This window comes from Canis lupus, chromosome 33 (assembly GCF_048164855.1).
Source record: "Canis lupus baileyi chromosome 33, mCanLup2.hap1, whole genome shotgun sequence".
Classification (NCBI taxonomy): Eukaryota; Metazoa; Chordata; class Mammalia; order Carnivora; family Canidae; genus Canis; species Canis lupus.
Window position 1 is genome coordinate 32,270,350 of NC_132870.1, and position 24,799 is coordinate 32,295,148.

Sequence of the window (24,799 nt, forward strand, 5' to 3'; positions counted from 1 at the left end):
TTGAGTGTCTACCTTTGGCTCAGGGTGTGATCCTGGGATCTGGGATCAAGTCCCAAATCGGGCTCCTTGCAGGGAGCCTGTTTCTACCCCTGCCTGTATCTCTGCCTCTCTCTGTGTGTCTCTCATGAATAAATAAATAAAATCTTTAAAAAAAAAAAGATTGTATAAAAACTAATGTGTTTCTCTTGCTTACTTTGATTTATTTATTTTTAATTTTTTTCTGTTAGTTCTACAGTGGCAAATATTCCTTCATTAGCTAAAAGCAAAGAATAGAATTAACACTAAGTCTCAGATCTTCATCCTCCTCATTAAAGAAAAGAGAAAATGTGAGTTCTTCTGCTTGAGGAACTACCAAAGAAAGTGAGTGGAGTAGTTCAAAAACAATCAAGTTATCCCCCAAATCAGGTGATTGATGCCCTGAGCACATTCACTCTGTGACTGAGCAACATTTTACCCAGTAACAGAACTCTTATAGAAAAAGTGGAGAATCCTGACATTCTAAAACTATACTCATTTTCCAAACCAGCCTGATAAAAGGAGGGCCTCAAAGCTCTCTGCAGGTTAAAGGGAGAGCAGAATTAAGTCTGGTTTTCTAATAGAATCTTTCTGGCTCCTAAAATGACCCATGTTAATTAAGGACTCTGTAATTTGTATATACCGTAGGATGCATAGGAGCTGTCAAGAGGTAAGTAAAAAATAAATAAATAAATGTGCCGCCTTTTCTCTATAGACACCTTTTCCCCCTTACAAATCACACAGGAATAGTAAAATCCTACTGTGAACTGTCCTACAGATCTTCTTGCCTCTGGGCTCTATTGGTTATCACTGTGTTGAAGTAGTTCAGTGTGTGGATGTTTGCCTCACTGAATGTTACTTTTGCCTCTGTGCCCTCAAAGTGTGTGGATATCCCGGTGGTTCTGCCTCAACAGACTCTTGCCACTAGAGAAAATGAAAGTCGTATTTGTTCCCAGGCCAGTAGGAGGCTCCCTGCCAAGACCCATCCGTTGCTGGTGACATGCACACGCTGTGTGAATCACAGGGCCACATGGTGGACTTTTATTATGTCAGCCCAGGAGTGTGGTCTGCCAATCCCCAATCCAGAAGCCCACCCCCAGGCGCCTTTGACATTTTAAGTAAAAAATAAATAAAGAGCTTTGTGTGTATCTCAGGGTGAAGAAGATGATGTGGGCCTGGGGGTGTTTCAGTCTGATCTGTAATCCCATGGACTCTCTTTCCCTTAGCCACTTTAGGGCTCACTTTCCTGCCATCTCAGACAGAGGGAAGAATGGCTGAGTGCTGGACACAAACAGCTGGTTAAACCAAGTTGGCTGGGTTTTAAGGGCTTTTTTTTTTTTTTTTTAAGCAGATAAAACTCACATCTTCCTGAAAATATCTAACTGGCCATAATATTTCAATTCTCTAACAGATTTTTATTCATTAATTGAATGTGGATCTAGGGAATTACTTAAGGAATAATACAATTATTATAGGACTTTACACTGGGAAAAATATCGAGACTCCAAAAACTGTGTAGCCAAGCAATTTTCTGTCTTAAGAACATAAATGCTAATTTAGTCAACAAGCAGATCAAACCCAAATAAGATAATGAAAAATTAGGTTAACTTTAAAAAGTTAAATTTCATTTCCTGAAAATTTTATTGATAACAATAACTAATAACTATGGAGCATATATTACATGCCAGGCCATATCCCTTGTGTTTTACATATATATTTACATTTTTATATTTATACAATATTACAATATAATTCAATTGATCCTTATAAAACTCTGCGAGATTGGTCCTATTACTACCCTTTTTTAACAGATGAGAAAGCTGAGATATGACTTGTGTAAGCCTGCTCAGCTAACAAGCAACAGAACTGAAATTTAAACCCAAGAACCCTAATTGCAAAATGCATGTGCCTTCCTTGGCTACCTGCTGATGGCTCAGAGAGCAAAAGTACAATTCTTCATTTTAAAATCATCATTTTGCTGCTTCTGTCATTTCAGAGCCTACTCATGCCTTTTCTCCGAGATAGACTGTTTCTTTTGTAAGCTACCTCTGACTCAAAATCTATGTTGACTTTGCAAAATATCTTTCCTGGCTATGAGAATTATGAATAGAAATTTGAAAATGTATTGTTGCACAAGTAACCATAATCCCTACATTTGCTGGCTTCATCAAAAGTATGTAATGCTTCATAGCCTTGGGAATTTTATATCATAGTATACTACATGCCATTTCCTTATACATACCACACCATCATCTGGACTTGCCTCCTACTCCACCCCTGGAAACATCCAATAGGTTTGCCTTTCCGACTGTTAAACAGAGCATTTCAGTTGCCTCAACCACCAAAGCAGAGGCTATAATAACAGTTGAGTCTGCACCATTTCTCCTTTTAAAGATTTCTCTTCCAGTGAATTTATTCTTGCTGTGTTTTTCTCTAGAACTCTGATATCTATTTAATGAGAAGGTAAGTGTGTTTTGAGGACAAGTCAGAACCCCTGAATTCTTAATCTTGATCTTTGCTTGGGACTTTGGGCAAGTTACTCAACCTCCTCCTGACTCAGATTCTCAGAGTTTGGGTGGACAACATCTGCCTCCTAGAGTATACTCCTCAGTTTGAAGGCCAATCAAAATTTGTAAGGTAATTTTTTCCTGCTTTATGAAGGCCCCCTAGTGTCATAGCAGCTCTGGATTTGAGAACATATGGTGTTAGTATATGTGGCAACTCTTCTCTCATTTAAGGTGCAAAAATACAAAGAAAGCTCTTACTGAAAATACCCTTTGGAAGTACAGGATTCTTGAACAGACCAGATGGCAGGTTTGGCTCACCTTGACCTGAGATGTTGCTCTTCTAGCGATGGGGGCCAGGCTCATGATTCTTCGGATGTCACCATAGCTGATGGAGTGGGTAACCGTAGCTGGAGAGTGTGAGCAACAGCCCCTGTGATGATGACCTTTTTTTCCCCTCCTCTTTCTTCCTGAGGCCAGCAAGTAACCCATTCGTGACCCGGAACATTCTGATTGCACTTTTCTGTGCAGTCACATTTGATAAACACCTTGAGCAGCCGGGAACTGGAGAGGGTGGGGCACACAGGCATGAGGGACAGACAACTTGAAGAGTAGTTCTCCCACTCTGACAAGGTGTGGTGCTTAGGCTGGAATTTTTGAGATAAATAGAGCCATTGGAAAGAACTTCTCTTTCACTTATAGAAATCCCTACCTTTTTTTTTTTTTTTTTTTTTAATCACAGCACACTTCTTCATTTTCTTTGTAAGTGGAAGGAAAAGGTGAATTTCTTGGCAATCTAGTGTTTGTTAAACTAATGGTTCAAACTGCCTATCTCATCTTTATTTCAATAGGCCCTGCTAACTCATGGATCCTTAATACAAGATGAGGATCTCCTCCTCAAGGTCTCTTGTCACATCACTCTCCAGCTAGGTTTCTTTTCCTCATTTCTTTTCCCAGCTATTCCAAGTCCTAGTCCCATGAGAAGTCCTAAGACAAGTGCTCCTCCATGCTCTGAAAGGCTCCTTTACTATCTCTCAGTGGAATCACTGAGTCCAACCCTAAGGACAGGAACTGATATTTATTACCTATACAATATTCCTAGACTGGAATTTCTATTTCCCTCTTTTTAATTTTTTCATTAAATATCAATATCAAAAAATTATAAAATAGGTGTAATATACCCAGAACATGATGGATGGATATTAATCTAAGCAAAAAACATACCACTTTCTTTGAAGTCTTCTGTGTTCATACGTTTCCCTCACATCTTCTTCACTCTTTCCTCAGTAAATCCACTGTTTTGAATTTTTAGTTTATCATTCACATCCTTTTCTTTGTAACTTTACCATATATGTTTGTATCCTATAATGTTATATTGTTTAGCTAAAAATGTTTTAAATTTTATGCATGTATCATCTGTGACTTGCTCTTTTATATTCCTAAGATTCATCCATATTGCTATATGTAACTGTAATTCTTTCATTTATTTGCTTATTCTATTCCAGTGTATGAATACACTTCAGTTTTTTTATCTATTCTCCTGTTGAGGGACATATGGATTGATTCCTTTTGCTTATTTGCTATTACAAACTGTCACTGTAAACATGCTTATATTCCCTAGACACAGGTCCAAGATATTCTCTAAACTAGAGTATATGTCTAAGAGTAGATACCGGATGGAGCACCTGGGTGCCTAAGTCAGTTAAGCATCTGCCTTTGGCTCAGGTCATGATCCCAAGTCTGAGATAGAGCCCTGCATCAGGCAATAAGGAGTCTGCTTCTCCCTCTCCTGCCCCTCCCTTCCTTCTGCTCATGCATTTTCTCTCTCAAATAAGTAGATAAAATCTTCTTTGTTTTTTAAAAAGAGTGGACACTGGGTTACAGTGTACCCACTATGCACATTTTTCATTTTACTGAATAATGTCAAACTATAGTTTCTAACAGTGGTGAATGGAAGTAACATAGACTGTTCTTGACAACTGTTAGCCAACATAAATTTTTTCCCAATTAAGAAGTTGTGAATAGTTATGGTTTGAATTTGTATTTCCTGATTACTAATGAGGTTGGACACATTTCATGTGTTCATTGGCCATTAATGTTTTCTCTTATGTGAAGTGTCTGTTCAAGTCTTTTGCTTATTCTTTTTTTTTTTTTTTTTTTTTTAACACATCATCAACATTTATTGTTCAGTTTTCCCCCAACTGGCCAGTGCTGGGCCCAGGGGGCTGGGCCTCTATGAGAAGCAGTTGGTCTGGGGGCACACTATGGCCCCCCTAATGTGCCCTGAGGCCTGGTGGTAACCCCTGGGCCTGTCAGTCCTCCCCTTAGGCTTTCCAGGTCCTGAAGTCCTGGTGGGGCCTGGGGCTATGTAAGACCCAAGAAAGCTGCCTCAGAGGAGGAGCAGGCCACGTGGGGGAAGGTTGCATGGTGCCTCAGAACCTACCAAGTCCAACATCAGCAGGTGACAGGAGGGAAACTGAAACAAGATAGAACTCAGAGGAAAAGGTGACAGGGAGTCTGAAGATGAGAGGGAGACAACCAGCATCTTTCAGGCCCTGAACCAGAAAGGGTTAGGAGGGAGGCTTCCCAGTAATCCTCCTTCCTGGCTTCTGGAAAGTTGAGCAGGAAGGAGCAGGCCTATGTGGTAGGTCCTGAACAGCTCCATCCCCGGGATGTCCAAAGGGAGCCCTGGCTTGAGGGAGCCGTGGTGCCTGGATGGGTCCTGTGCACCCCCACCCTTGGAGGGGTGGCAGAGGGGTGCCACCAGCCTCAGCCCCACTGGGCCTTCACTGAGCTTTTTTGGTCCCCTTCTGGTTCTTCAGCATCACGTAGGTGATGAACACTCCCACAAACAGGAGCAGCAGGAGGCCAGCAGCCAGTGGGATGGCGACAGCATAGGCTCTGGGCAGGAACTACTTGTGGATGACATGCTGACTGTCGATGAAAGGCAAGAGAATCACCCAGGCGGTGTAGTAGATGAAGATGATTAGGCTAATGGCGATGAGGCCGAGTCCCACCACCTGGTCTGCCCCCGTGGCCATCTCCCCCACGATCTCACAGCCCAGCTGGAAGCCTGCTTATTCTTTTTCTATTATGTGATTGGTCCTTTTCTCATTGATTTATAGGAATTCTTTATATATACTAAAGAGAAATTATTTGTCAGTTACATACATTACAGATACTTTCTCCCAGTTTAGGACTTGTCTTTTCACTTTCTTTATGGTGTCATTTTACTAATCAGAAGTTTATCCCTCCAATTAAATATCAATCTTTGGTCATTTGCTTTTTTTTTTTTTTTTTTTTAACAAATGTTTGAGAAATTCTTCCCTAACTAAGGGATCAAAAGGATGTTCTCCCTTAGATACTCCCCTTTAGAAGTTAGATATTTTTGTCTTTTACATGTAAGTCTTTAACTAGCATTGATTTAAAAAATAACCAATTAGCAGGGTACCTGGGTGGCTCAATCAGTTAAGCATCTGCCTTCAGCTCATGTCATGATCCCAGGGTCCTGGGACAGAGGCATTGGGATCCCTGCTCAGTGGGGAGCCTGCTTCTCCCTCTCCCTCTGCCTGCCGCTCTCCATGCTTGTGCTTTCTCTCTCTCTGTCAAATAAATAAATAAAATCTAAAAACAAATAATAAATTAGCTCAATACCATATGCTGAGGTAGTGTAATAAACTGAATTTCCATATATACATATGTCTCTTGCTGGACTCTATTTTATTTAGAAAGTCAATTTGCCTAGCCTAGTGCCAATAACTTTTGCATCATTTAATATGATTTTATGTTAATTATTGACAAAAATTATGACATTCCCCCTCCTTCTTTGTTATTTTTCATTAAAAGTATTTTGAATATTCTCGAATGTTATCCTCCCACATAAGTTTTAGGATCATTTTTTCAGGTTGACCACAAATACACACAGAGCTGTAGTGATTGGAATTGCATAAAGATAGATAAATTTGGGAAAAATTGATATTTTAACAATACTGAGTTTTCCAGGACCCTACCACAGAATATCTCCTAATGCATTTAGATTTTCATTAATGTCTTTCAATGAAGTAGGTTTTATAATTTCTCTCTGGAAGTCTTACATATTTATTATTAGAATTATTCTTAGGTTACCTCATATATTTATATATATATGTATATATATACACACATATATATACACATATATATTTTTATTATACCTTACATATTTTTGCCATGGTAAAAGACATATTTTTATTAAATTACATTTTCTAGCCACTTGTTGCTGATTTAAAGGATATTTTGCATAAGATTGGATTTATTGGCCTATTGAATGTTTGGTAAGATTTTGCTGGTAAAACGGTATATTCCTGGTGTTTTCCTTGTAGGAAGATTTTTCAACTACTAGTTACATTTCTGTAAGATTATAGGAGCATACAGGGTCCCTGGGTAGCTCAGTTGTTTAAATATCTGTCTTTGGCACAGGTCATGATCCTAGAGTCCCTGGATCAAGCTCCCCGATGGAGCCCCATGATGGAGCACCAGCACGGGCTCCCTGCTCAGCAGGGAATCTGCTTCTTCCTTTCCTTCTGCCCCTCCCCCTGCTCATGTTCTCTTTCTGGCTTGCTCACTCTCTCTCAAATAAATATATAAAAACTTAAAAAAAAAAAAAAGATTATAGGACCATAAAGTTTTTCTGTTTCTTCTTGGTTACTTTTAAGTAAGTTATGCTTTTATAGAAATTGCCCATTTTATTGTTTTCAAATTTGTTAGTAAAAAAATGTTTCTAATATTCCCTTATTTGCTTCTTAAAAATCTCTGTAGAATCTGTAATGCCCCCTCCTAAAATGATTTGTTCTCTATCTCTTGAACAAGTTTACCAAAAATTTGTCAATTTCAGTGGTCCTTTGAAAGAACTTTATTTTGTGAAGCTTCCTTTTGAATATTTGTTTTTTATTACATTAATCTCTGTTCTTACTTTTATTTCCTTTTACTTTTTTCATTTATTTTTTCTATTTATTTCCTTACTTTTGGTTATTTCAGCTCAACTCATTAATTTTCGAACATTCTTTATTTCTAAGTATTTTGCTTATAAATTTCCTTTCATAAAGGGACACCTGAGTGGCTCAGTGGTTGAGCATCTGCCTTTGGCTCAGGGCATGATCCTGGGGTCCTGGGATCGAGTCCTGCATCAGACTTCCCGCAGGGACCCTGCATCTCCTTCTGCCTATGTCTCTGCCTCTCTCTGTGTGTCTCTCATGAATAGAGAAATAAAAATATTTTTAAAAAATAATAATAAAAAAATTTTCCTTCTATGTTCCACTTTGAATTCCACATTTTATCTCTATGATTATATATTTGCATATTTTTCTTTATGGTTCTTTCACTTTTTGTTTCATATATATTTAAAGCTATGCTTCTAGATGCTACAAGTTTAAAACTACTATAACTTCCTGGTGAACTGAACCATGTATCATTAAGTGGCTTTTTAATCTTCATTAACATTTTTTTTGCCTTAATGTCTATTTTGTCTGATATTAATATACGTATACTTTCTTTTAGTTAGTATTTTTTTAAAACAGCTTTTTCTATATTATTACCTTTGAGCTTTCTTTATTCTTATGCTTTAAGTAAATCCATGTAACTATTTTTTTTATTTTTATTTTTTTTTAAAGATTTTATTTATTTATTCATGATAGTCACACAGAGAGAGGGAGAGAGAGAGGCAGAGACACAGGCAGGGATTCGACGTGGGATTCGATCCCGGGTCTCCAGGATCGCGCCCTGGGCCAACGGCAGGTGCCAAACCGCTGCACCACCCAGGGATCCCCTCCATGTAACTATTTTTAAAAATCAAATCTATCTCTATCTTTTTACTGTAGCATTTAGTTCATTTATATTTATTGGAAATACTGATATATTCAAATTTATTTCTACCATCATATGTTGTATTTTAAATTTATTCTGGTGTGTCTGAGTGGCTCAGTCATTAAGCAAGTGACTCTTGGTTTCAGCTCAAGTCATGATCTCGGAGTTGTGAGATCAAGCCCTGCATCAGGCTCTATGCTCAGGATGGCATCTGCTTCAGATTCTCTCTCCCTCCCACTCTCTTTCTCTCTCACAAATAAGTAAATAAATAAAATCTTTTAAAAAAATTTATCCTGACTCTTCATTAGTTTTTTCCCCTTTCTTTTCTTGTCTTCTTCTTAAAGATTTTATTTATTTATTTATTTATTTATTTATTTATTTATTTATTTATTTATGAGAGAGAGAGGAATTGAGAGTGTATGAGCAGGGCTCTTGCTCAGTGGGGAGGAACAAGCAGACTCTGCACTGAGCATGGAGCCCAATGTGGGACCTGATCCCAAGATCCTAAGATCATGATGAGCTGAAATCAAAAGTGAGTCACTCAACCAACTGAGCCATCCAGGTGCCCCTCTTGCCTCTTTTGGATGTTTTCTTTCTTTTCAAAAAGTTTTTACCTTCTACTAGTTTAAAAGTTATAGTTTTTTATTTCAGGTTTTAAGGATCACCTTAGAAATTTTTATCAGTCTAAAGTTAATATCTCCCTTCATCCTACAAAATCCAAGATCTTAAAACACTTTAACATCACTCTCTTCCTGATATATATGCTGTTTGTATGTGTATTTTTTCTAATTTTTCATCTCATAATATGTTGTTATTGTTGTAGCTTTATACAGTCAATATTTATATTTAGCCAACAAGTCACCTTTTGTTGCATAGTATTTTTTCTTGAATCTCAGGCCCTTCATCTGTGATCACTTTCCTTTTACCTAAAGTAGATACTTTAGAGATTTGTTTAGTAACAACCTGTTGATGTTTATTTTTAAATATTTTTATTTTTCAAGGTTTCTCCCCCAGCATATTGAAGATATCCTTTCATTGTCTTCTAGTTTCCATTGTTGCTTTCAGTAGGTAGCTATAAATTCATTGTTGTTTCTTTGAAGTTACTTTGTCTTTTCTCTCTGGCTACTTTAAAGATCTTCTGTATGCCTTTGGTGTTCCCTAGTTTTGCTAAGATATTTCTAAGTATAGATTTTTATTTATTTGTTTAACCTGCTTGAAGATTATAGATATTTTAATTACTTTCTCCTGTTCTAAAATTCTTAGTCATTATCTCTCCAAACATTTCTCTTGCTTCCTCCCCTTCTTTCCATCTAGGATTCTCATGAGACACATGTTAGAGTTTTTCCATGAATGCTCTCTGTTTCTTAACTTCTCTTTTGAATTTTCCATCTCTCTGTCTTCTTTTGTTGCATTTTAGATGAGATGTTTTGATTTATCAACGAGTTTAAAAATTCTAACTTCAACCAGAACTAGTATTTTACCAAACCTAATTCATGGAATATTACATTTTAAATTATTATTTTTTAATGTATAGAAATTCTATTTGATTCTTTTTCAACCTTCCTATGCCTTTTTATACTTTCTTACTCATAACTCATACATTCAACATAATCTTTCAGATCTTTAAACATGTATATTTTATAGTCTATATGTGATAATTCCACTACCTAAATTCTTTGAAGTTCTGATCTATCTGTTGTTTCTTCTTTCACCCATTATTTCCTCTTACCTTATGCATTTTGTGAACATTGATCAAGAACTCATATTTCTTGGTATTTTAAAGATGGAAATTCTTTCAAGCTTATTTTGAAGCCGGATTCCTTTTGAGAAGATTATGTTTCATTCCACCAATTGCCTGGAAAACTACAAACCTAGAACCTTTCTTTTTTTTCCATGGACTTCACATATGTAAAATCACCTCTTATTTGCTATAGCTATTTTAAATAGCAAACACAGGGTTAGAATATTATTTATCTCTGGAGATCTTGAGAAACATTGTATAAAAGCTAAAGAATAAATGAAAAAGATGTCTAGGTATTTGACATGTTTTCAATAAACATAGTTAATTTAAGAATTTACATGAAATCTGCATGATCCAAGGTGGGGATGTCATTATGTTATAAATTGGAGTTTACAAGGTGTGTCCTCCTGAAGCTTTAGGATCATTTTTAAATAACGTATTTTAAAGTAATTATCAGGTAGAGGTTTTGTGGATCTCATGACTTCAAATTCTCAAGGGGAAAACATTTCATTTTCCTCTAAGAAGGAGTATGTTTTGCCACAGGCAAATTTCTTGGGAGGTGGCAGGAGAGGATGGGGACTTATTTTTAGCTCACCCTTACACTGAAGATTCAACCTTTTAGGACATAAGTTTTATGCAAGGGAGAGTTTCCTCTTATATGTCCCACCTTGGGGAGGCCTTTGGTTTTATTTCCTCTCTTTCCACACTCCAAGATAGTGAAAACCAAAGTTTCGTCTTACAGTGTTTGCAAATACACTCAAGACAAAAGCTAGCTTCTGTGTTCGTTAACTTTCTGGGTTCCACTTTTACTTGGTTGGTGTTTTCTGAGTAGTCTCTCCTTTCTTACCATGTTATTGATACATTTTAGAGATGTTAAAGTGTTTTTCCAGCATTTTTACTTGTTTTCAGTGGGAATATTGGTCAGGATGTTTAGACTTCCATACTGCTAGAAATAAAAGTCTACTCTTTCAGGTTTTGGTGACTTAGAGTTGCCTTCTCTTATCCCTTTCTATTCAGTTTTAAAATGCTAACAATGGCCATTACCCAGAAATATCTATCCAAGGCACACAGTTGTCTTACACTCCAATCAGACTTCTCTTTCTCCTTTTGTTTCCCTACTTGCACCAACCAGTACCAGAGACAGTATGGTCAGAGTTTGTGTGTAGGGTTACTCAGGGGAGGGTGAAAGGGTAGAAAAAAGCTGGATTGTCATTGCTAGTGACTGATTGGAGAAATGCATTTTGTTGTTCTATGTTGAAGACCAGAATACATTTTCTCATAGAAGCAATATGATAGGTGATTTTGAATGTAGATCAAAAAGTATGTTTAGTGTAATTATTTATGTACATATGAATTAAATGAGCTCTGTGGGTTTGCTTATGAATCTAACTGGTCATTAATTGAATTCCAACAAAGATATTTTAGACTGAGCTTTTGGACTATAATCATATTAAATATGCCTTGTGTGGTTCATTTCAAAGTATTTATGTCTTATTCTTGTAATTTATAAACTCCTTGACAGTATAGACCATCTTTCCTACTTCTTTATCTTCCCTACATCTTCTAGTTTAAGAATTATGAGTAGATGGCCAGTGGATTATTTCAGAATGTCAGCCGGTAGACCATGGAATATCTTTGGAACTCTTTTATTTTCCCTAATTTATCCCCCATCTGGGTACTAATTGTCCAAGGAAAAAAACCTCACGAATTCCAAAAGAAATGGGGCTTTGAATAAAACTTTTAATGATTGCTGATTTGTCAATTGTAACTCAGCCACTCAGTTAAATTCTAGGTCACGAATAGAAATGAAGTACACAAGTATCAAAATCAAACATGGAATGTATGAACACGTGATCATTTGGCTATGGGTATGCCTGTGTGCCTTAGATTCTAAACTTTGTTGGGTATCTAGTGTTATTCTAAAGGTATCTACTTGTATGTCCTATTGCTTTTGCTGACCTCTTTCTGTTTAATTTTTAGAAAAAAATATATTGGGGGATGTCAAAATAGAAAAACTAATCCATACATTACAAAAAATATAGGGAAACTAACGTTCTTCAATTTAGAAATAAGTACAGCTCGCAGAATGCCACAGTTCAGGGAGCAAAAATTGTTATGTTTTGAAATTGAAAATGATTCTTTTATAAAGGAAGCTGACCACAATTTCCAGCAGGACTGTTGCCTGAAGGAAAATTTCCTAGGCTTCAGCCTCTGTTATGCTTAACAATGAACCATACAAGTCTGGACAGATGGTTGGATTCCAAAGTGTTTCTCATGTTACAGTATTTTTTTCCTATTGTCTTTCCTGAATTCTGCAGGGAAAAGAGAAAATGCTATAACTTTCAAAAAGTATAAAGAATATCCTCAGTACATTTTGGGAAGTCACAAGTACTAAATATTAATTATCTCAGAAATCTCTTTTTGTTTTTTTAGAAATACTTTCTTGGTTAAAATCCAATTGCTAAAAAAAATAAATAAATAAAAATAAAATAAAATCCAATTGCTTATTCTGGACAGTATGACCTATCTTCCTTACTGTCTTTATTGCTAGAAATACAAAATGTAAGATGTATTTATATCTTTTCATAGAAGATCTCTTCTATGTTCCTTGTCTCAAAGTATGGTAAAATTATCCATTCCACTTTGAGCTATGGTAAAGTAAAAAAAACTCAGGATTCTTTTCAAGGACATTCATATCCATCCAACAGCAATACTGCATTTATTCTCTAAACAGCCCTCAAATTTGTCCAATTTTCTGTATCTCTATTACTCTGGTCTGGTGATCTGATATTTCTCACCTGGATTGTTGCAATAAATGCCCAACTGATCTACCTGCAATCACCTTCTTCCTCTCTTCCCCTAATATACGCTACAATCCAAACAGGATGAATGTTTCCAGATGCAAATCTGCTCATGTTCCTCCTGCTACCAGTAGTGTCCTATGACACTTAGGGTAAGCACAAAATTCCTTACCTGGCACACAGGTGCCAGCTAAACAACCTGAACAACCCCTACTTAACTCTCCAAACTCACCCCATATCAACTTTCTCCTTTTATCTCTAGGTCAGCTAATTTGGCCTTCTTTCATTTCCTCTATATTTCTTTCTACATCAGGGCTGTTCTTCACCATTTTAACTTCATTAAGCCCTGTTCTTCTTACAGAGTTTAATTCCAACATCACATCCTTAGGGAATCCCCCATTCACCTTCTCTTGTTTTACCCAAATTATTAGGTCAAGTCCTGTTGTTTTCCCTCACAGAACCACATAGCTTATCTCTCTTTCACAGCACTTAGACAAAAGGAGGAGATTTATGATCCTGTGCATTAGGCATCCGGGTTTCAAGTGAGGGAACAAAAGCAGAGTTATATTTATTTAGTAATCCACCTCTAAGATTCAAGCCAGCATTTCTAAACCACAGAAAAAAGTGTACATAAAAATATTATACTTAAGTGTTCTCAAAAGAGCCAGGAATTATTCAGTAAATAAGTATCAGATGTTCTTCAGCAATAGATAGGCTGCTGAGTATGTAATTTAAGACCTAGAAATATATTAGCAATTATTCCCACTTAACCCCCATAAATACAGAGAAGAAAAATGAGTCTCAAAGTGAATCTCAAAGGTATCACAAATACTTAAAGATGAGAATGAAATAGAATTAGTCACAAATATCTGTTGAACACTATTATATGTAACAATTTTCCTATAACCAAGTCTGCTTTCTATTACTACATGCTATTTCTGTTTAAACACTTACAGAAACAGAGCAATTAAGATTTATTTTAATTTTTCAGTATAACAAAAGACAGCTTTCTACCTTAAAAGGATAATATGGCACCAATAAAACATTACTATATGCCTTTTAGACAAAGGGATGATGTAAAAGTATATTACAGTACAGTATTATTTCTTTGTGCATGAACTCTTCATATTTTCTTATTATACCCCTCTTTCTACACGAAGTCCTAAAAAGGATCCTAGAAAAAAAAAGAACCTCCTTCTTGGTTTTATTTGAAGAAAAGGGAATGAGTCCTATTCACCCATAGCTAATTGCAAGCAAAGTTTGTTAACTTTCCCAATCACCAACTGCATTTCTCAATCACCATACTAACCTCCCATTCTAGCCACATCTCCCTTTTTCAAGAATGGTGGGAATGGAATGCCATAGCTACATGGCCTCTTACGCACAGTAGTCCACTAATTAGCTCTCTGACCAGCCCTTACTTCTTGATTCCTTTCGTAGAAAGACAAGCTAATGGTCAGCTCTTACTACACAACATTGACTTAAAAACACTTGAGCTAAAAGGGACATTGAAAAACAGTTAGTCCAACAACCCAAACCATACAGGAGTACTTTCTCAAACGTCTTACACAGAAGAGAAATTTAATTTATAGTTATGCTTAAATGTTTCTAGTAACTAATTCCTCACGATCTCAACTTTTTTTTGGGGGGGGGTTATGATCTCAACTTTTGTGAATATTCTTTCAAGTCATAAGAATTTTGTATTCAAATACTCTACTTATATTCTTCACCAACAATACACAATTATTTTAATGAAACAAGCCTGTAACATCCTAAAATTTTGTTTTGGCCGTTTATCTGTATAAAGAGTGTGTGTGTGTGTGTGTGTGTGTGTGTTTAAATCCAAAGCATATAGAGTATACCAGTCACGTTAGAATGAAAAATGAAAAGTGTAGATTATACAATTAGTTCATCCTTCATTTTGTGTTCCTGTTAAGTCTTAGAATAAAAATAAAATAGAAAAAATGTTATCTTGCTTTTTGAAATTCAAAACTAGCTTCTTAAAGTGAGGCCTTTTTATCCAACACTTACACAATAATTCACAGCTTTAAGATTTTCAGTGATTACTTCATTGCATGTATTAAGTTAGAAGACAAAGGGACTGGAGCCATCCATTTATCTGTTACTCTCTTCCCTTTCAGACTCTCTTGCTTTGGTAATAAAATTCTATGTGCCCTCTAAGGGTGTCTAAACCAGACAGCAGCTCCACATTCTATTCTGACAAACTCAGAAAGAGTTTCTTTGTTTCATTTGTTCATTATAAACAAAACAAAAGGAAGTTTGTTTTGTTTACAATGTACATTCTTTAATAAAGGGAAGGCAGACAAAAAGATTTGTTAATCTAGTGACTTTCTGGTATTTATTTGCCAGGCATTTTTGTACTGTCAGTAATTTATTTTGTTCTTTAAATTACCTTGACTGCCATAGATTATTACAGCATATTCACATTTACATATGAAATCTCTCAACTGTACATATGTGAAATAGCAATATAAGTAGATTCACCCATCCATATGATAAACTCATCCATATGATAGATCTAGGAAATTGAGTTATCTAAGATACATTTCTCTATTTTATTTGGCAACCTGCCTGGCTGTGAAGAGCTTTAAATTTGGCATCTGTCATTGCCTATCTTGGTCCAAATTATATGATGCTAAGTACCATGAAGAATACTTCACAGGGGAAATCAGTAGTGGGTTATGAGAATGGTAAACTTCGTATCACCATGGGCTTGTATCTGAATATTAGAACTGTTAGCCAGATGCTTCCTGTAGACTTCCAGACAGACAGAAAGTGTGGTGCCACTGGGATCCAGAGACACTGATGTAAAGTATGCAGGAGATACATAAATCATAGGGTATATTCATTTCATTTGGCTTCGTGGGACTCCACTGACATCACTGCGGGTAACCAAGGTCTGCACGAGGAGCCTCTCCCTTTTGCTCTCTGACGCCTTCGAGGTGCTGCCCATCTAGACCAGGCCCTGCAGTAATTTCACACACTCCCCTAATAAAGTCTTCAGGGGCTGTCATGTATTTTCATGTGTTTGCCCTATTATCCCTCCCTGCTTGAGTCTTACAGATAATTGATGATGCTTCAGTTAATCATCTTTCTCCCGCCTTTGTTCACCAGGTACCTCCGCCTTGAAGGGACTCTTTTATTGAGAATCGATGTCTTCTTCTGAGTAATTGATCACCATAGACCCGGGGACACTTGACTCATCATTGAGGAAGAGTAATTATCATGAATAATCAAAAAGCTATAGCTACACTACTGCAAGAGTGCAAGCAAGTGCTGGACCAACTCTTGTTGGAGGCGTCAGATGTGTCGCAGGAGGACAAGGGCGAGGACCAGCAGTACAGAGGTGAGGTCCTGATGGGGGGCACTGGGGGAAGGGGGAAGCCAGCAGGTTTGCTCTCAACTCCCCTGCCTGAACGACATGTTTTCATCTCTGCCCTATTTTTCTTCTCTTGGCAGATGACCACCGAGAGATGAGTGGATTTCTAGGGCATGAATGGGACATGGGCTGCAGGCGGACGGGCAGGGGAGGAAGCCCACTTTGTTGCAGTGAATTGCTGTCAGTTCTAATTTTAGGCTTCAGTAAACATGAGGCTACAAGAAAACAGTTTAGTTCAAGAAGAACAAAGCGTGCAAGTGGGCTGGTGCACGTAAATTTCAATTATTAAAAAATTGAAGCAACTTCTGAATGGTGGCACATACTTTTTTTCAAACTAGGCTTTTGTGCCTCATCAGTTTTCATAGGCTTCTATGGTTTCCATAAATATGTCATCTCATTGGTTCAATTGACACATTTCTCATGATGCATTCACATGCCGTTTGTAAAATAAATCCTCTCCTACTGATAAATACTGATTGCATCATTATTGGGGTATAAGAATTTGGCCTTTTGCTCATTTCATAGTTTATGCCATTCATGGTTTTAGATAGGTCATTGTTTGGGAAGTTTTGATCACAAAGTCTAGAGAGTTAAAGTATTTCTTATTTCTTCCATAGCCAGTTTTGGAGAGAAAATCTTTTTTCCTTAGATTTCTTTTTAGCATTTGAATAAATTTTCCTCTATTTCTACAAGTGTGTCCCTTTTATGGCCTTTTAATATTTTTCTTTGTATTTTTAGTGATTTTCTATTCCTTGCAGAAATAAGATTACTACACAAAATACATACTTCCCATTTCTTTTGTTGTTGAGGATTATGTGATGGGAAAACATTCTGGAGGAGCCTTTGCCCTACATTCTTGTATATAGGCACACACATTTTTTACAGTCACTTTTAGGTACCTATAGATGTCTTAAATTTTTTGTAATCTGTCATTTATGCTTCTTTCAAGATTAAGTGCCCTATGTTCCATTGTTTCTCAATACCTTAGTTTATGCATTTTCCTTATTTACTGGCCAGAAACACAACAGTGTGATTTTGCTTGCTAGTTATTTGTACCCATCAGCCTGAGCACACAGTGGCAGGTGTTAGCCCCTTGTCAGGGAACAGCAGGTACCTCCAGAACATGCTTCACTGCTGCTTGTTCTAGTTCTCCCCAGGGGCAGTATGTTGTGTTCTATCTACTGAAGTTTTTCTCTTGTCCTTTTGTTACATGGCATCCTTTGTCTCTTCAGCCCAAATTCCTTTAAGTTTTGTGTTCTCCCTAGTGAAAATTCAGAGCCCCCAATTGGGTAGCATTTTCTTCTTTTTCTTCCCAAGTGCCACAGAATAGGAGAAATAATCAGTTTAGTTCCAGGTATGGCAAATTAGGGCCACAAAATCACTCAATTAGCAATGGCCCTTCAGGTAAGCTGCTTGGAGTAGAGAAGCAGAAGAGGGTACTGCTCTTTCAGGGGCTGACTGCTGGGCTTGGCTGAATCTGATAAGCCAATGGGAGAGGAAATCTATGCTGAGCCATTGACAATCTATCTCAGCATTAATTGATCCCCATGGGGGCAAGCTGCATGATCCACTCCAAGCACCATCAGTACAACTGAATGTGGTCTGAGCATTCAGTTCTTCCCTTAGTAGGTGGTTTCTGATTAATACAGGTGGGCAGACTGTGGGCAGACTGTGCTGCCACCAAAGTTGTCATTCGCATGTACTCCAAGAGAAAAGCATTATTACAAGGTCACCTATGGTGACAGGACAAGTCAGAGGACTTGAACATGATTTCTGTGATTTTATTTGTTCCCTCTCCTCCTCTCAACCCTATACTCTTCCCTCAGAAATTGTCCCTGTCAACCTGGGAGACTACCCCTAGCAACTTCCTCAAAAATAGAGAAGGAACTAAACTCTAAATGTAGACATATTTTTAAAATGTATTTCAAAGGCACCATTTACTTCAATATGTCACAGTGGACTATCCAGGTTCTGGCATGATCTTCAGGGAAAGGTGTGGTATGAGGAAGGCAAAAATGAGTTGTATGGAATAGATTTTTCTCTGTCATCATGAAAAAAAAAGAAAATATTTATATAGTGCCAGTGTATGGTGAAATTCTTTGAATCCAAAAATCAGATTCCAGTTGTCATTTGACTACCCATTTGACTCTTGAGCTTGATCCTTATGGACAGAATGTCCAAACAATTTATCAGTCAAATGGGACACTTGAGAGTGAGAAGGAGCACTATTAGTAAGTACACTGGGACCCCATTGGAATGACCTAAGTGAATAGGACTAAATAGTGATCCTAATGCTTACTATTTAGAAATATCATTTAAGAAACTTTTTCTAGGGGCACCAAGAGTGGCTCAGTTAGTTAAATGGCCAACTCTTGGGTCATGGGTTCACTGTCGTCGGTTTCAGCCCTGCATTGGCCTCTCTACTCAGTGTGGAATCTTCTTTAGATTCTTTCTCCCTCCCCCTCTGCCCCTCTTCTCCCTCTCTCTCTCTCTCTCTTCTCTCACTCACAAATAAATAAAATATTTAATTTTTTTTCTCTACATATATATTGGAACACTTTTGGCCATCAGAGGGCCAGGCTTTCTAACAGATTATGACCACATAGCCTCCTAATATGGCTCTGCTTTCTTTGGAGGAGTGCTATCACATAGCTGGTGCTCAGTAGTTTTGGATTGCTGAATCAGAGAGCAATGGTTTCAGTGTGATATTTGTAAATCATCCTCAGAAGTCCATACAGATTACTCATTGCTGTGGCCCATTTGATATCTCCTCAATACCAAGCAATGTTTTCCCATCAGCAGTATTCCTTACATTTGCCCAGTTGGTGGCAAGGACACAGATGGGCATCATAGACTAAGGCAGAGTTAGGTTTTCTTCCTTCTCTTCTTTTTGTTTTTCACTCTATCATATCTCTTTTTTCCTATTTAGCATGTCTCATGTAGATATAAGACTAATCCTTCTTTTAACCATCATGGTGTGATTTACAGCAATGATAAGACATGATGCCTGTCTTGAGGGAGCTCAAAGTCCAATGAGAGGACAGTGTGATTACAGAGCAATGGAATGAACACTGAAAAGCCATGCATTTTGGAGTCTGGGAGCACTCAGGAGAGACATTTTAATTCCACAGGGTAATCATGGCAGGCTGATAAGAAGTAGCCATGTTTGCCCTGAAGCCAGTGGGCCTGAGCTTGATCATGATAAAACTGGGAGAGAGCAATGAAAAAATGAAGACAAGATATACAAAACCATTAAAGAATTTTATACAGGGCAATGGCCTGGTCTATCTTGTGTTTTAGCAAAATGAGGACCAACAGTGTGGAAGTTGGAGTGGATGGAGCAAGACAGGAAGTGGTGATTCAGACAAGAGTTACTGATAATGAAAACGAGGAAATGGATTTTTAGGATCTATAGAACCCGATAACCAGTTAGATTGAGGGAGGAAGAAAGCAAAAAGCCTTGACTGACTTCTAGATTTCGGCTTGGGTGACTCAGTGAATGGTGGTAGCATTCATCAAAATAAAGAATAGAGAAACAGATTTAGAAAAAAGATGGTGAGTTCAACTTTGGATACTTTTTAAGTATGAAATGTCTGCAAGACAAGCACCTAAGGATTTATAATTGGCAGTCATATAATCAGGTCCATAACGCCATATCCAAAACACTGGGAGTTCACATGTGCTTGGGAATTCAGAATTCTTTCAAATGTTAGGAAGATAGTCTGGTGCAGGGGCCATCTGTTACATTCACACTCCAGCAGAAGTTGGGGCAGCATCTACAGTCAAACATTAAAATCTTTGCAGCAAAACTTTTGGCTAATCTCACTAAGTAAGATAAACAAGACCATAAAGAGCCTTTAGTCAATTCAAGTCTGGTTTGGATGCTAAACTTAAGAAAAAACATTCTCGTTTCCAGAGCTTTTTGCGTTTTCCAAGTTTGGAAAGGAGATTGTAGACCTCTATAATTAGGTTTGGCACCCAGGAAGAGATCAAATGTATCTACTAATGTAAAACAGGGACATTTCACAATACATTGATACCATTTCAAATTGCATTTGGGTTTTTTGTATTAATTGTCTATATTCAAATGTAGTCCATAGTGAAAGTATGAGATGAAGTGAGGTGAGGTCTTGGAGAAGTAAAAAGAGTTTATACAAATTGACTCTGCATTACCCAGCTGCCACAAGTCCCAGGTGTCATTCCATCACAGGCCCATTCTCATTTTACAAGGAAAATAATATTTCCTTCATTCCTTTCTCTGATTCTTCATGCAGAGATAGTCACTGAAGTGTTTTACTTCCTGCTAAAAACCTTTCTTAATGCCTGACTACCCCAATTTACCTGAAGGGCAAAGTAGACCAGGGCCACCCCTGACAGATAGCTTTGCGCTATTATTCTTTGAGTCAGAACCACCAGCTTTAGACTAACCAGCAAGAGGTAAGAAATTTTTTTTTTTTTTTGCCACTGAGGTGCTTCATCATAACATTGGTAACTCAACAGCCTTTTCTTTGACTGCCATTTCCTTACCTGAACTCTGACCTTTTCAGCTTCACTCCCCAGCGAGTTAAGGACCCTGATCCAGGAGGCAAAGGAAATGAAGTGGCCCTTCGTGCCTGAAAAGTGGCAGTACAAACAAGCCGTGGGCCCAGAGGACAAAACAAACCTGCAGGATGTGATTGGCGCCGGGTTGCAGCAGTTACTGGTAGGAAAAGCCACACCACCTGTTCCTCTGACACCCCAAAGTGAGGCATTTAGTCTCTAAGTGGTCTAATAGATTAAATTTCTTTGAAGCATAAGACAGCCCCTACCCTTATGGTCAGCTCTGCCAGATTGACTAATGTGGGGGAAATACCTTTTAGAAACATTGCTTGCCTATAAGGCCTTCTGTTGGAAAGCCAAATCAAGTAAAAGTGAAGAAGGGTGGTCAGTGGGTCTATCAAGAAACCTGTCATCCAGAAATATGTATTATATCCTTGGTAGGCTGGAAGCGGTAGTTTTGATCCTGCCATATGTCATAACATTTTTATTTTGAAATGCTTTTTTTTAAGTTGACTAGCTTAAAAAAATAAATTCACCATTATTTCATCAATATGACTTGCTGTCTGCCGCACACCCACCACCCCCTGCCCAAACCCAGGATCCTCCTCACTCCCTTATCTCCTCACGACACAGGCTATTCAGGAAGCATGGAATCAGAGTCACTGACCTGTTTATTCCTCAGCTCTCTTACTGGAAATTAATCAAACTGATATCTCTACCTTGGATAGAAGAAGGACTCAGGAATAGCACATGAACTCAGACTTGAGCTCAGATTTCAGCCTTAGGTTCTGGGGATGCTACAGGGAGTGCCACTATTCTTTTTGGTAGCATTGTTTGTTACCTACAGTCTCTCTGACAATTGCCAAGGAAGAGAGTCTATTAGCTTTTATATTTTTTTTCTCATATAAAAATATTAATTATCTGGAGATCAGGCATTACAAGCACTGATATCCTAAAATCTTTGTTTCAGTTTATATGGGAATGTGTTTTTGGATCATCTCAAAATGAATGTATAGACTTTGTCTTTGCCTATCAAAACAGAAATCTGAGAAAGATTCCCTGATCTACATACATAAAATGGCATTTTTTGGAGGCTTAATAAAAATAGTAAAGCCCCCACTTTTCCCACACCCCTCCCCCAAAAAATAAACAAATAGACTGGGGCTAAGTAGACTGGGAACTGCAGGCAAAGGAGAATGAATATCTGGAAAGAAGGCAGTGATGAGCCAGGGATTTTAAATTTGCAGTCTTGGTATAGGTGGAAAAGCAGAATGGAATAAAAACTATAATTTGTCTGTCACTGTAGATTTTACAAAGTGCTTGCACATGAATCACCTCATTTAATTCTCAAAACGGCCCTCCGGTGATTATTACCATCATCATCCCCATTTTGCAGATGAGGAAATTAAGGTGCAGGGAAATTAATGTGTCCAGGGGAACAGACCAGTGAGTGGTGGCACTACTCCTTCCTCCATCTCACTGCCAATTCTCTGTCAGGTGGAATCCTTGAGACTTGTTTACTCTAAAGCAAGATGTAAGGCTGTCCAGTAGAATTTGCTGCAATCATGAAAATGTTCCATATCTCTGCTGCCCAATACATTAGACCCTGGCCACCTATGGCTCTCCAGCACTTGAAAAGTGGCAAGTATGACTGAAGAACTGACTTTTTTAAGTATTATTTAACTTTTTAAATCATTTTCTATATAAATAGCCACATGTGACTAGGGCTACTATTTTATTGAACGGGGAGCTCTTCAGCAGTGATGCTTAAAATAAGACCTCACATCAGGAGCACTTGATTACCTGGAAATGTGTGGGATATTCAGATTCTTACCCTCCGCCCCCAGTCTTACCAAATCAAGAACTCTGGGGCTGGGAGTCTAACAATGAGCGTTAGACAAGCTCTCCGGATGATTCTTGTGCATGCCTGAGTTTGAGAACCAGCCTTCTAAATAAAAGAATAGAATGAAGAGCGAAGGGGAAAATTAGAGAGCCTGACCAGGGATATGAGGGGAGAAGGGGCAAGGTAAGGTGTAAAGGAGACTCCAATGTGAAGGTTGCAGGAGACCAACAATAAAAGCAAACTCTCCTTCCCATCAATTCCAGGAACTTGTTTAGACTGAGACCAGCTCCTGAAAAGCCAATGGTTGCTTTACTTGCTTGGAGAGCCTTGGGTGATTTGGCCATTGGTGGCATAGAACTCTCAAGGCTTCCAAAGAAGGTGAGAACAGGATCGCTTCAGAGAAGGAGGGAACCCTGCTTTTGACCTTTGGGGCTTAGAAAGTTCCTCTGAAATTCAAACATAGGCTAAGTGGGGATGACAGAGCACACCACCATAACCAGTCCATCCCACAACCACCAGATCCCCCTCAGTGCATGAAGCTGATAGTGACTTTTGCAGAAAAACTTTTGAAAATTTGGTCTTGGTGCATTTGGGGGTTAATGTGAGTTGGGAGACAAGCTGCTTAGTTAGACCGTTTTAAGGATCCATTTATTATTTCTTCTACCTTCCCTCTGTATACTGCACGGATGTCATGGTTGGGGGAAATGGAGACATAGGGAATTTAAGATGTTTGTGTCCAGCTCACAAGATTACTAGTGGCAGCTCTAAGAATCAGTCCATTAGGCTTCTTTGGCCCCTGATGTATTTAACCTGGGAGCTTTTTGAACTCTCAGCATCATTTTCTTTAGCTTCCCCAGCAAGCTATAAATTAAGTAACCACACCTCCTAAAGACTCTTAGGATGCTTTCCTATTGTGTCAGACCCCAAGTGCACAATTACCAAACCACTCTGTTTTGTAAATAAGAGAACTATAGCACTCTGTGAACTCGTGCGACTTTTGATATCTTAGCTTGTCAAAAGTATCTCAAGTGAATTCCGTGATTTGTTTTTATCCCATTCTCCATTGATTTCAATATTATACTTTACTGAAGCTGGATGGCCCTGATTTAATAATCAATTAATTACGAAACTCTGTTCTGAAATAAAAAATTAGTCAAAGGCTGCTGACCTTGTCTTTTCAGCCAAGTTATCTCTTCTTACGGTTTTTTCACAAATCTAAACTTGCCCTGGTTTTCTTTGCCTTGAAATGAATCCTTCCCATAAAAAGTTTCCCCTCTACTTTTAAAATTCGCATTACACTTAGAGTGTAAACACTGCTAAGTTTAATTTAATTAAACTTAATTCCACGAATAACAGATCAAAGTTAAGCATAGACTTATGCTGAGTGCCTGAGTTTTGGTGAAATTAAGAGTCATTTATAATGTTATTCTCCTTAGACTGAACATAATCAAGAAAATTATATATGTTGTACGCTTCTCTTTCTGTTCTCCACAGCCTCCCTCATTTCCTACCTCCCTATATGCACCCCCCTCCTTTCCTACCCCCAATCTTTTCTCCTTTGGTGTGTGGCCACAGACAGAAATTTATGGCAGGGGCCAACCTCTTTTACATTCCACACAAAGCTTGCTGACTTGAGAGAGTTTGTTCACTCTCTCCCAGAAAAAACACCTGCAGTACGCTCCCCAAGAAACCTGGAGAGATGGGAGATGAATGTGGCTGTAATAGCTGGGCAGTGTTTTTGGTATTATGCCCTCTCCCCAGGTAGATGGGTCTTTTCTGAGATGATACCAATTATTTATTGCTGAAACATCTGTTGATAACTGCAGCTGCCCTGTGAAACAAAGCATATCATGGGGTCACGGGCTATAGGGACCTAAAATCCTACCTCATGCTAGTTTGAGACTATTCAGTAACACTCTCAAGCCCATGGGTTACCATCATCTTTAATGTCTCATCATGCCATAGAAAATACTTTGTAAACACTGCACTGCCCTGCCCTACAGGCTTTGAAGTATTATTTCATCTTCATCGGTAATTTATATTCCAGTGCCATTGTGCTGTGGGAAAAAGAGGGGGAACCTTTTTTGTTTTCCATTTAATTGTATATTGCCTGAC

General features: G+C 38.0%; 1 protein-coding gene and 1 pseudogene across 16 annotated transcripts in view; one reads left to right on the forward strand and one right to left on the reverse strand.

Moving 5' to 3' along the window:
• The window catches only part of ALPK1 (alpha kinase 1), a 134,659-nt gene that overhangs the window by 56,758 nt on the left and 53,102 nt on the right, over positions 1-24,799 (forward strand). For 15 of the 16 annotated variants that reach the window (XM_072810406.1, XM_072810405.1, XM_072810408.1 and 12 more), the window contains 2 exons: positions 16,038-16,269; positions 20,850-21,004. In XM_072810406.1, the coding sequence (XP_072666507.1) occupies positions 16,149-16,269; positions 20,850-21,004 (276 nt within the window). In that variant the 5' untranslated portion in view covers positions 16,038-16,148. Of the gene's footprint in view, positions 1-16,037; positions 16,270-20,849; positions 21,005-24,799 lie in introns of those variants that run through there. The other variant, XM_072810416.1, reaches the window with a different exon arrangement.
• On the reverse strand, positions 4,842-5,572 carry LOC140624002 (dolichol phosphate-mannose biosynthesis regulatory protein-like; annotated as a pseudogene).